Source organism: Rattus norvegicus, chromosome 19 (assembly GCF_036323735.1).
Source record: "Rattus norvegicus strain BN/NHsdMcwi chromosome 19, GRCr8, whole genome shotgun sequence".
Classification (NCBI taxonomy): domain Eukaryota; kingdom Metazoa; phylum Chordata; class Mammalia; order Rodentia; family Muridae; genus Rattus; species Rattus norvegicus.
Genome location: NC_086037.1, coordinates 24,007,041 through 24,019,570, shown reverse-complemented (window position 1 = coordinate 24,019,570; position 12,530 = coordinate 24,007,041). Strand labels below are relative to the sequence as shown.

The 12,530-nt window shown below is 46.2% G+C and overlaps 3 protein-coding genes across 5 annotated transcripts in view; 2 read left to right on the top strand and 1 right to left on the bottom strand.

Moving 5' to 3' along the window:
• LOC134483260 (disks large homolog 5-like) overlaps positions 1 to 12,530 on the top strand; it is a 664,485-nt gene that overhangs the window by 200,160 nt on the left and 451,795 nt on the right. The window lies entirely within an intron of this gene.
• The window catches only part of LOC134483259 (uncharacterized), a 478,774-nt gene that overhangs the window by 215,711 nt on the left and 250,533 nt on the right, over positions 1 to 12,530 (bottom strand). The gene's annotated exons all lie outside the window — the stretch shown is intronic.
• Positions 1,685 to 6,483, top strand: LOC134483519 (disks large homolog 5-like). Its single transcript, XM_063278758.1, has 3 exons — positions 1,685 to 1,910; positions 2,543 to 2,635; positions 6,462 to 6,483. Exons 1-3 carry the CDS (start codon positions 1,735 to 1,737, stop codon positions 6,481 to 6,483), a joined length of 291 nt encoding a protein of 96 aa, XP_063134828.1. The 5' UTR covers positions 1,685 to 1,734.

The following is a 12,530-nucleotide window of genomic DNA, read 5'->3' as shown; positions in this document are numbered from 1 at the left end:
CCACATTACAAGCATTACACATTACAGCATCATTGTGGATGCTGAATTGATGATCTGACTTCTGAAACCACAGGGGTGAGGGTCCTGAAACCAGGTTGTAGCCTGCGTACCTGATAATAATCCTGGAGAAGGCATCTCTCTGGTACTTGTAAGCCTGTGTGCGGGCATAGGGAACACCTGGCTGCTTATATCTCTTGGTCTCTATATAGTAGTGGGGGAACTGTGATCCACTTAGGACGCCTCTTACGCAGACCAAACTCATTGCAGTGACACTGGCTTCCAATCATGTTCTCCTGTTTGGACCTCACTGTGGTCTGTGTATGCTCTATGCATTTGCCCCATGCGGGTTCACTTTTGTTCTTCTACCTACAGAGGCCTGCAGACAGACGTCATCCCCTGAAAATGTCCGAAACAAGGTGCAGGCCAACGAGGAAGAGGAGAGGCTGAAAAGAGAACTGGAGCTAACTACCAAGGAGAGAAATGAGCTGACAGAACGCCTCCTTTATGTGACAGGTGGATCCATGAGCAAGAGGTATGCATTGCTCCAAACAAACGACCTTGTTCTAAACCTCATCTCCCATAGAGAGGAGATTCAGAACCTGACCCTTACTGAGGAGTGAGTTTGGAAATGGACTCTCTGATTCTGCCTGTTGAAAATCTGAACTTGTGATCTGAGTGAAGAATTCAGGGATAAAGTCACTGGAGCATGAGTTCCCAGTGTACAATTGGAAATCCCTTGACAGGTGGCAGCTTTGCAAGGTTCTAGGTGCTGTGAGTTTGTGGAGAGTGTTTGTACTTGCTAGGAAGGTGACTGAACGCTATCATCTCATGGCAGCACCCTTAGGTACCAGGTCCCACATTGTTGATCTCCATGCTTAACTAGAAGGCCTGAGGCTCAGGCCTGTTCCTTCTTGTCTGTGTGCCTTAAACACTGAGACAGTAATGGTGCATACATGTCTACTGATTCTCATTGTGCTCTTTCCATATTTGTCTCTCTTTCTCATTCTCTGAGTCTGTTTACTTTTCTTTTCTTGTGGGTGTGTCCCAGTTTGTGTGTCTGTGTGTGCACAGGTCTGCATGCATATGCACAACTTTTATATGTTTCTATGTCCCTGCACACTTGGAATTTAGGGGTCTGTTTTTTGACCTCAGGATATACCTGTATAATAGTTTCATGGAGGTGTAAGTGCTTTATTTTGGAAGCCCCACTTTCAACAATACAGTTCTTTGCCTGTATGGTCACATTTGTCTATACATTTGTATGCCTTGGGGAGATTATAAGTTTGTGGCAATATCTGGTCTCATCTCCAGAATTATGTGTACTGTCTGCCTCTAGAATATTAGTTATTCGGCTTGTAGCATTCCACTTGTCAAAACAGGAAAAATGAAATCAGAGGTTTCTGGGTGTGTGTGTGTGTGTGTGTGTGTGTGTGTGTGTGTGTTTGTGTGTTTGTGTGTGTGTGTGTGTGTGTGTGTGTGTGTGTGTGTGGTTGGGTAAGCTCTGTGGCCTAGGCTCTTGACAGCATAACAGGTTTGAATGCAGATCCAGCCCTCCTGATTGAAAAAAGTGAGCCAGGGAACCCTTTATCTGGGTGCTTAGCTTCTGTTGTCCTGGGCACACAATTCCAAGTTTCTGAATCTGAAGAAGATCCAAATATGTAGAATTCAGAAAGTGTCCTTCCAGGGCTGGGGTAGTACAGGACACAGCCTGAGTTCATATAATCCTAAACCTCGATGTTCATTGGGTTCTATCTTCCTGGGGCCAGCCCCTACTTCAGGCCAAATCCATTTTATGAAAACTTGAAGATAAAGGAGAAAGAGGTCATGTCATTACTGCACAACTTAGACACAAAGAACATTGAACATCGTGAGAAATTTCAGGAGCTCAAGAAGGAGATTAACTTCTATCGGTAAGTACTGGTCAGGAGGGCCCCTCACTTGTGGAATGGCCATTGCTGCCTCTCTTTGTTCTGGACCGGAGGGTCTGCAGCTCTGGGTCCATGTCTTCTGCTGTTTAAATATCACTGTGCCGTGGGTCTTTTGGACTCAGTTTCAGTTCCATAAGAGACGGTTACTTATCACCACAGTGTCTATGCATCTTTAGAAGGCTCTGGATAGAACTACACTGATTCAGGCATCAGAGTGTTATTAGGCCGACCTGGGGCTCTGGGGTCATACCAGGTTTAACAAAGCTCAATGTGTGGACCACATGGTTAGCATGACCTCCCTTGGTTCTACTGTCCTCTTGTGGTTGTTTACTGCCTACTAATTGATGTTGCCCCGATGCATTGGGCTCTCATGGGTAGTTGTAGATCCCTTGTTCTTTTGGACAGACATGGACTCTTATTCGTGCTTGGGTCACAGAAACAATTTATTCTTCCCTGGATTGGCCGTTTGCTGTTTGTGCAGCAGCCTTACATGTATGGAGATGTATTCTATGAAGTCTTTATGGGTATCTGGGTCCTGGTGGACTTTGTGGGATTTGGCAGTTGGAATGGGAGGAAGAGGCTTCAGGATCTTACTATGCAGAGTGTGTTTCCAGCAACCTGCACAGCCGGCTCCTGATGGACCAGGCATGTATGAAGAAGAAGTTGGTCACATTGAAGCAGGAGAGCAAGGAGTTACCGCGATACTTGTTTGAGTTGAACCCGAATGATGAAGACGAACAGGAGAAGGCCAGCAACCTCCAGACCCACCAAAATGTGGTAGGAACAAGCAGCTGAGTCAGATTAACAATGTCTGATACCATTTGCCTATTGGATACATCTTTGCTTCCCCTATCACCTTTCTAATCTCCCCACACCCAGTCAGTCACCCACCTCCTGTGATAGAGTTATTCATTGCTCTGTCTATGCACAAGTATTCTGGGATGTTAACCACTCTTCAGAAACTGAATTATGGGCAATTATACTTCTCTGCCCTTTTTGAAACTGCAGTCCAGAAATGGTGACAGAGGAATAACATATCACATGACTGCATCTCCGTATCACAGATTGGATGCTATGAAGAGTTTTGAACGAGTTCTTGGTCGTGTGACAAAGGTCATACAGGGGTCATGTGATGGTTGGAAGCACCTTGTAGGTATAAGAACCAAGTGCAAATGGCAAATGAGTCCTGGTCATTGGCTTTGATCTGGGTATCATGTGGCCTTCTCCTTTCTTCCTGCACCCCAATAAAGTCTCTCCCCATTTCCCCATTCTTGGTTTGCACTGGTAGAGTCTGAGGAGCACCTTGTTCTCTCACAGTACTGTGAGGGTTGCTGGTGATGTTCCCAGCCTGCAGAGATATCAGCAATGATTTCAGTGAAAAGATCAGTGCTGTCTGTCCAATGCAGCTGTGGGGACAGAAGGCAGCAACTTGACAGCTGGTATGCATGTCCCCACCAAATCAGTGTCTTAATAGCTGCCTTCTCCTCCCAGGTCTCAGAAACTGCAGGAGACATGGCATAGGACGGATCCCAGGAAGACAGCCCCCTGAGGAATGAGTTTCTCTCTCAGGAGTTCCCTGTGACGACAATCCTCACAGTCAAAACTTTTTGGGGGAATATTCTTCTTCTCAGATGATTTCCTCAATGTATAGAGACCCTAAATTTATGTATCCGTATGCCAGCCTGTCTCATTGAGGTATTTCTCCTTTCTCATACCGACAACACCATTTGAGAGACAACTGAGGGGACTGCCTTGACATCTCACGTCCTAGAGGAGAAACAGCACTACAACTGTGTTTCTAAATGTTCATTAAGAAAATGCTGTTAAGAAATGTTTTTGGTTATGATTTTCATTGAAGTTTTCTTTTTGTTATTTCATAGTTATATATTCTTGTTACTGTTTTTCATTTTTTATACCATTTTAGTTGTTCATTTTATGCCTGTTTTTTGTAAATTGTATTCCTTATGAATAAAAATTGATTTGTAACTCTTGACTCTTAAGACCATCTTATTCAAGGGTCCTTTCCCCTCCTGTAGACTTAGTACTGACAGCTGGATATGGATCTTTGCATGATCCAGTGAATTCAAAGCCACCAAGGGGTACACAGGGTGATAGTGTCTTTTGTGTGGATAATGTGACATATTTTATGGACACACACTTTATGATGTAATCACTGCCATACTGTATCCATGCTGTCATGTGTTCTGCTCATCCTAGTCTATATCAGTCTACAACACACATTCCTTATTGACTGTGTGCACCAGATATTGAGTAACACACACTCATGCTTGTAGAGCTGCAGAAAAAATGACAACTTTCACAAAGGAATATAGAATAATCCTAATGGAGAACCATGTGCCTCAGTTTTTCTTACAATACAGCATTAGTATTAAACCACAAAGATAATGACCATCAACGTCATTTTGGGAAATAGGTTTTTATAGGTGCTGTTTCACTTGATCATTCATATGCTGTGTTTTTTATTGTTGCTGATTATATTTATTTTTATCATTTAACTCAATGGATCTTTTTTTTTCAAATGTGTCTGGGCCACTCCTGAGTGCATTTCCCTCATGATCCAAAAGAGGGAATAGCTTTCCCCATTGTAGATGATTGTTAGGGACCATGTGGTTCTTCTGAGAGAGCAGCAGATGCTCTAACCTGGGAGTCATCACCACAGCTCCTGTAGGTAGCTTTTGTCCTTCCAGGGCATGTGCTGTACTAGGTGGACACGATCACCTCCCATTTAGGAGAGAGATCTCAGGAGATGTGTATGTACAGGTGGTTGAGCAGTGCCTGCTCAATGTGGTAGGCTGCTAGGCAACCAACTGAACCCCAGCCCTGCTCCACCTGCATTCTTCGAGGCAGAGTTTCTATAGCCCAGGATGGTCTAGAATGCATCATCTACCTATGTCTTTTTTCCACTAATGCTAGGATGAGGAGCATATGTCCTCCACACCCTTCTTTCCAAACAATGAACATGCTCATGGTCTGGTTATCACATGGCCATGAGGGAGGTAAATAACACTCAGCCAAAACAGAGGCGCATTCCACAGTCACACAGACAGCCTGGACAGATCTGACACGATCAGCACCAGGTTTGACTGCCACTACTTGAAGCAAGGTCCTCCAGTGTTAGGACAACCATTCAAACAGCAAAGAAGGAACCTGTTCCCAGCATCCGAGGAGTGGGAGACCCAGAAACCCATGTGTCAATGTGGCCATTTGGAAAATGGAAGTGGGGATGCAGGGAAGCAGCCAGAACTGGACACAGTTGCAGGGACCCAGGCAAAGAGGGAATATTGGGGCAGAGTCCATGAGATGTCAGTAGGCAACAGGCCAGCTGGGACTAGTGTGGGTACAGGGCTTCTAGTGTGGGTATGAGAGGAGCAAAAGTAGCAATGGTCAGATTCTGATGCAGCATAAAGATTGGAAGGAGCTTAGACCGTCTCAGTGTTGTATAGGGACATCATAGACACTGATGGGCAGTGTGGGGATTGCAGGGTCCCTTATAGTGGTCTCTGCAGGTGTCCGGGCTCTGTCAGACCTATGACTATCAGGCAGGCTCTGAGTGCAAGCGAGAGTCACGGGATAGGCCCTGTGTACAGCCTGGTTTGGGGACATTTCCAGGTGCCCCATGGACTGCAAAATAAAGGCAAAGGACACAGGGAAGCCAGCAGTTCCCATGCACAGGACATATACTAGTAGACCTTTCTAGAATTTCCATAGACCATCTGTCACTAGTCCTCACTATAGAAGGCACCAGCATTCTGCCCTCTACTTCAATTGGTGAGACAGCTAGTCTAACTCCAGCAGTAAGGCCTCAGGGAAGACAGTAAGAACTCACAGGTGACCTCTTTTACTATTGAAACAGGCTCGTCCTATGGAGCCCAGAGAGATCGTAGGGTCCTAATTCTCCTGCCTCACAGTGACTGTAAATTCAAATCTACCTTCAAGAGCAATTGATTCATAGCACAGGGGGAAGATCAGATTAAGGCTATCTAAAGGCCCCAGGGTGGTAGGATTACCAGGGTCCTAGTAAGTTTCTCCAGCCTTAATTACATCCTGAGTCAGTCCTGCTGTGTGGGATATCGCCTGCTGCCCAGTGATATCACAACTTGGAATTCTTTGTCAAATATAAGCTGTTATGGGAATGAAGTAGCCACACAATAAACACTGGTCTGGATACTCCTAGGTCAAGAATCCCCTGTTGGAAATGCCTTGGACCGCACCATTTTACATTCCGGATCCCTCTGGTTTTTAGCAGATTTATAAATACAAAAAAGAAAAATGGGCATAGTAATTTAAGCCTATGATCCCAGTCATGGGAAACTGAGTCAGGGTGATGGAAGAGTGTAAGTTCCAGGCCAACCTGTGTTTCAAGAAAAAAAAAAAGGCATGGTGAAGGTTCCACTCAAGTACAAACCAAAAGGCTTTCACATGGGGCCTGCCATCCACTGGTCAGCACTCCCATCGTCACAGCCACAGGAAGACACTGGGGAATTTTTCCCACTGTCTTTCTTTGGGATGCAGGCCACCCCATGATTCTATGTGAGGAATGCCCCAAAGGTTGCATCATGTGAGGGACCTAGATAGTTCCAGGATTGGGAGAATTCAGGAGTTTATAATTAGGGATGATCTACAGCTATGGCAAAGCCTTTTCCCTCCACATGGCAGCCCCAGGTTTGGCCCCAACAGTAAAAATAAAATCCCCCCAAAATAATGCCAACAAAATATCACGAAGCCTAAACGTCTGACCAGTCTCCTCAAAAGTGCACAGGAACCTGACTCCACATTTAGGACCCACTATGGCCTCTGTGACCTGTGAGAAGGAATCTAATATGGGAATTAGTACAGTATGACTTATCCTTATGGATATCTTTGGTGACAATCACCACCTGACCCCTGAAAACCCATCTACCTGGGAGGCTCAGCACTCATGTCACCAAAAAAGCCCAGATCCTAGGGCCAGCTTGGGCAGGAGGTGAAGAAAGTTTGTCTCTCGGGAACATCAGTTGCTGCTCCTGGCCTGACTCTATCCTCAGGAGACAATGTCGCCCCAGAAATTGTGGGTGTCAACGGCTCTTCCCAGGCCAAGACTGGGATACTGCTTAAGTTCCACAATGCACAGCAGTGCTCACTCTAGAGCTAAATGTTCTACAGCTAAAAGGGGTGGGTGCTCTGTTGGCCATGCCCCTCCCCAGCAGTGTTTAGTGCACTCTGAGTGGAGCTTCAGATGTGAGGGACTTCTTGAGGCTACTCCCGTGGAGAATGGCAGATTCATCAGAACAGGGCACAGGGTGAGTTCAGAGCACAGCTGGGAGGAATTTAGGGGTGTCAAGCCATGACTAAGACCAGATCCTGTGCTGACACGCAGTTGAGCTGGAGAACTGGCATCCAAAGTGTGACTGCCTGAATTCCTCTTAGACCAAAAGCCCTGGATCTGAGCTACTTTGCTGCATTCTCCTGAGCAGGGTCCCAGAAGCAGCTCAGAATCGGGGCTGTGCATGGACTTTGGTGCTGGCAGCAGGTGGCTTAGCCACAAAGTGCCGAGCTTTCCCATCTGTGCCCACTCAAACTCCTCTGTCTCATTTTAGGTGTGTTTGGTATAGTTTTAGACAGGGTATCTTGTAGCAGCACAAACCTGCTTTAACCAACACTGTAAGGTAAAAGCAACCCTGAATTCAATATCCTCCAACCCCTCTGTCCCAAGTCCTGGAATTAAGACCTCCAGCTGTGACCATTTTACTGCAGCATAGGATCCATCTGTGTTAGAGTGAGCTTTGGAAATACTGGAGTTCCTTAGAATTCAGGTTTCCTTAATTCTTAGCAGGAGTTTTGTGATGATGCTGATGAGAGAGTCAGGAGTTAGACTGGGAGAGGTAACAGTCCTGGCAGCCCTGAGTGCGCAGTGAAAGTCAAGACAGAAGCCTGCTGATTAGCACCTGAGTGAAAGTGGGAGGATTCAGAGTTCAAGAACAGACTCAGTTACATACCTAAGACCATATTGCAACAGTTTTGTTTTATTTTTGGCTTGTTTTCTTTGAGACAAGGTGTTAATTTATAGCCCTGGCTGTCCTGGAACTCACAATGCCTCTACCTCCCAATGGATTGAATTAAAGGCATGTGCCAACATGCACTGCCACTAAATAATTTTTAATTAAACTTTCGGGCAAAATCCAGTAATCCCTGTGCTTAAGAGGCCGAGGCAGGGAGATATCTGGTTTCCTGACAAGTCTGGTCTACAGAGAGCATATCAGAACTGCCAGGGCCGAACAGAGAAACCCTGTCTCAAAAAATAAACAACAAAATGTGTTTTTTTTTTTAAAGAAAAGAGGACGGGGGGGGGGGGGTTGTTGGGGATTTAGCTCAGTGGTAGAGCACTTGCCTAGGAAGCACAAGGCCCTGGGTTCGGTCCCCAGCTCCGGAAAAAAAAAAAAAAAAAAGAACCAAAAAAAAAAAAAAATAGGAACGAATTGTCAGAGAATTAGAGGCAGAGATCCAAAAGATATTGGGCAGTTCAGAGTCTAGCTTCTGAGATGAAACTGGACACCCTGGGGTTAGGGTGGGGATTCTCATCTTGGACTGGTAGACAGAGGGTGGCTTCAGGGATGGAAGGCTCAGTCAGTCATTAGTCAGGATTCTCAATCAAGAGGGTGTTGTAAGATCCAAAATGTGTGAGCAGTGTTCTGCATGAGACTAGAAGGGCCCACGAACCAATACAAAACAGCCAATAAAGAGTAATCACAAGCATACGTCTGGAGGTCCACAAGAGGTTAATGTCCACCTTAGTGTGGATTATTCAGAGCACAGGTGGAGAGGAGTAGAAGAGCTGATGGTGGCTGAGGCAGGAGAGGAGTTCGGGTGTGAATTTGAGCCAGTAAAATGGAGCTTGGAGGTCGGGCAGAGCAATGAGAGGTCTAACAGCATAGCTGTTGATATCCTTCAGATTAATTTGTCTTAAGAGCCTCATGCCATAGCCAAGGACAGGAATAGATCTGACTATTGAGTGGCTGGGCTCACATAGCCCAACAGGTTTGGCCTTGCCTCTGTGGGATTCCAAGTCTCTCCCTTTAGACACAGCCATGGTGAAGGTGTTGTAGTGAAGGTGCAGTTTGCTTTGCAATGCTTGGCTTATGGTGTTGAGTACTTCATGGTCCACAGAGCTAGGGAATGTCCTAGAAGCCAGGGAGGCTGAGCCATGAGGAAGACAGGTCTCTGGGAGAGAGAAATGATAACCAAAGTCACTAAGAACTTCCTGAATCACAGTGTCTGTTAACCATATATTTTATTTACTTATTTTATGGGCCTGAGTGCTTCACCTAATAAATGCTTGTGCACCATGTGGTATGTGTGGTGCCCGTGAAGTCCAGACTGATTCCCTAGAATTGCAATTACAGGTTAATAGGAGCCACCATGTGGACACTGGGAACTGAACCTTGGTCTTCTGCTCTTAGCCACTAAACCAACCATCTCTTCAGCACCCCCCCCCAATTGTATAGTCATTAAGATTTAACCATTTGGCCTTCAGTATTTGAATTAATACAGATGTGACAAGAGTTATAGTTAACATGGTGGTTCAGGTATAGACAGGCAGGCATCTCATTGTATACAAAATATGAATCCTTCCTTCCTTCCTTCCTTCCTTCCTTCCTTCCTTCCTTTCTTTCACTTCTTTCTTCCTTCCTTCCTTTCTTTCTTTCTTTCTTTCTTTCTTTCTTTCTTTCTTTCTTTCTTTCTTTCTTTCTCTTTTTGTTTTACTCTTGAAGACAGTGTTGTTTTTTGTGTAGCTGACCTGGAATTAGCTCTGTAGAGGAAGCTGGCCTAGAATTCAGAAATCTGTCTGCCTCTGCCTCCCAAGTGTTAGGATCAAAGGCCTGTGCCACCACCACCACACATCCTTCTGTTTAAAGGAAAAATGTAGTCTTACAGGTCAGCATGAGTTTAGCCCCGGTATAGACATTTTCCTAGGCCTCGGGAGCTCTAGAGTTCATGAAGGATTTGCTGCCTTCCCCTTTAGCCCTGGCTAACTATGAGAGCTCCACACACATGGGTGTTTGCTTCATTAGAGTCTGGAGGATGAGGGTCACAGGCTGAGGTAACTGTGTAGAGCAAAGGATGCCTGGTGAAGGTCAAGTGGGTAAAATGCTGAAATGCTAAGGGAAGAGGCCTATGGTTGGTGCCTCCTACACCTGAGACTTCCAACCCCAAAAAGCAGGGGGTAGAGAGTGAGGATGCAGAGTGCACACAGGTCAGGAAAAGGCCATGTTCCTGAAGCCTCCATGAGTGGTGGACAGGCTCTGGGGCACCACGAGGGACATCAGGAGCTTCTGCACTTTGTAGAATAACAGGGTTCCATGTTACCTCACATGCCCACGTTTTGCCCCCTGCTACAGGGAGAAGCCAACACCAGAGTCTTCCAGCTCCCAGCCCTGCTTTTGCCATGTAGGTTTATCCAGAAAGAGCTTGGAAGTCCCTGGACCTGGAGTCTCAGGTGGTTGTGAGCCAACTGACCCGGGTGCTGGAGACTGAACCCAAGTCTTCTGCAAGAACAGCAAAGACCTGTGCGCTGCCTGGCCCAGCCAGGGCTGTGAAATGGTGTTTATTTTCATGCTGAACAAGCCCGACAACAGTTTAGGTCCCTAGAAGCCACATAAACCTGGATGCAGTAGTGTCTGTCATCCAGCACTTCCCACAGGGAGATAGGAGCCTAAAGTGGACAGTCTCTAGGATTAGGGGGAAGGGCTAGCCTAGCATACACAGCCATGGATGAGAGGTAGAAGGTGAGGACCTGTGCTCAGGTTGTCCCTGACCTTTGCACAGGCACACACACACACCTGTACTCACAGAAACGCCATACAGACATAGGTGAAAAAGGAAATAAAAACAAACAATATTGAAAATACAATATACTGGGGCTGGAGAGATGGCTCAGTGGTTAAGACCACTGACTGCTCTTCCAGAGGATCTGAGTTCAATCCCCAGCAACCACACATTGTGTCTCATAACCATTTCTACTCTCATATACTACCCTTTACTGTTGTGTCTGAAAACAGGGACAGCGTACTCAGATGGACAAAATAAATAGTTTTTTAAAATCCTTTTCTTAATAAAAAAAAAAAAAACTCTTCTGTGACACATGATCATTGTTTGATTCCAAATGTTGCTAAGTCAGTAAAGTCCTATTGCTACATGGTGCACCAGTTGTGTCAGCCTTGGTAGTAGAGTGGCACAGTTGAAAAGTTGCTGGTCACAGTGACCAGGCAGCCTAGAAAGCTAACCATGTGCAGAGAAGGCTGTGCTGTGTCCTAGTCCTCTCCCCCACACTGCCCCTCATCCCTACAAACAGAGCAAAAAGAACAGATGAGGAATGTTCCAGGTCTCTTTCCTCTTTGCCTTACTAACCTAACCCTGTGCTACATGTAACCTTGTCACATCCTCTGTCCCATCCCTAAGCCCTCATTACTGTCAGATAAGACAGGGATCCTGCTTTGGGGGGAAGCTCTGGTCCCTCTCTGTCCTAAGAGGCTCTGAGCCATCGCTGAAAGAGAGTCATCTGAGGATTGAGGGAAGTCCATAGCCAGTGCTCTGACTTCCAGGAAGGTTTGAGGAAGGTGGTCCTCTTCTTGTGGTTCCTCTAGTAGGAGCAGCCCACACTTGGGCCCAGCTCCCACTGTCAGAAAAAGGCGGGTGGCTCTGGTCTTTGCACAGCTCTCCAGCTGAATGAACAGTGCATCTCTCCTCTCTCTCTTGCAGGAAGTCTCCAGTCTCTGGTGCAGGTGCTGTTCCCAAGACAAAGGAAAGGAAAGTGCTAAGTGAGTGTTCCCGGGATCCTTTAATACATTGTATGCATTGTCTTCATTAATGTTTCTGTTTAATTTTTTATTCCATGTGTATTGATCTCATTGTAGGGGTGTACATGCCAAAGCATGAGTGTTGAAGGTAGAGGAAAATCCATGGGAGTCACTTTATCCTACCGTGCGGGGTCCCAGGCTCTGCTCTGGGTCATTGAGCTTCTTTACAAAGAGCTTTCATGCTGAATTTCTTGCTGGCTCTGATTTCAGGGAGAGCATCTCATAGAGCCCAGACTGGCCAGTAAACTACTGATCATCCTACCTCATGCATTGCCATCTACTTCATGAAAGGTTGAGTTATTGACATGAGGAACTGGGGATGGGCAGAGGTGCATGACGGAAGCTATCTCTGCTCAGTGGCATGCCTTTGGGGACAGATAGTTTTCATCACTGAGGTGTCCTTTGAGTGCAGTGCTCCTCTGGAGAGAAGGAGTTTCTTTTGCCAGGGCATCAAGACAGGACTTGAAGGTGGAGGTCTGGAGGCCAGGCCTGCATTCCTCTTCAGAAGCTGCAGTCCCCACTCAGGACAGTGCTTTAGCACAGGGTCACATATCCAGTTCTACCCTGAGACCTGCTGAGTCACATGCAGTTGGTGCTGAGAAGCAAACTGGGGTCTCCTGCAAGGGCAGTGAGTGCCTCTCAACCACTTACTCATGCTTTCCTTAATTGTACACTCGAAGTGGGGTGGGCATGACATATGTAGGGGTCAAACACAAATCAAGGGAGTTTTTTCTCTTTTTGTAACAGA

Bases quoted from the DNA above. Each gene is read 5' to 3' on its own strand.
- LOC134483519 (XM_063278758.1), top strand. From the start codon at position 1,735: ATGTTCATTGGGTTCTATCTTCCTGGGGCCAGCCCCTACTTCAGGCCA. The intron at 1,911-2,542 runs GTAAGTACTGGT...GTGTGTTTCCAG, and splicing joins AAGGAGATTAACTTCTATCG to CAACCTGCACAGCCGGCTCC. The intron at 2,636-6,461 runs GTTTGAGTTGAA...TTTGGGATGCAG, and splicing joins AAGGAGTTACCGCGATACTT to GCCACCCCATGATTCTATGT.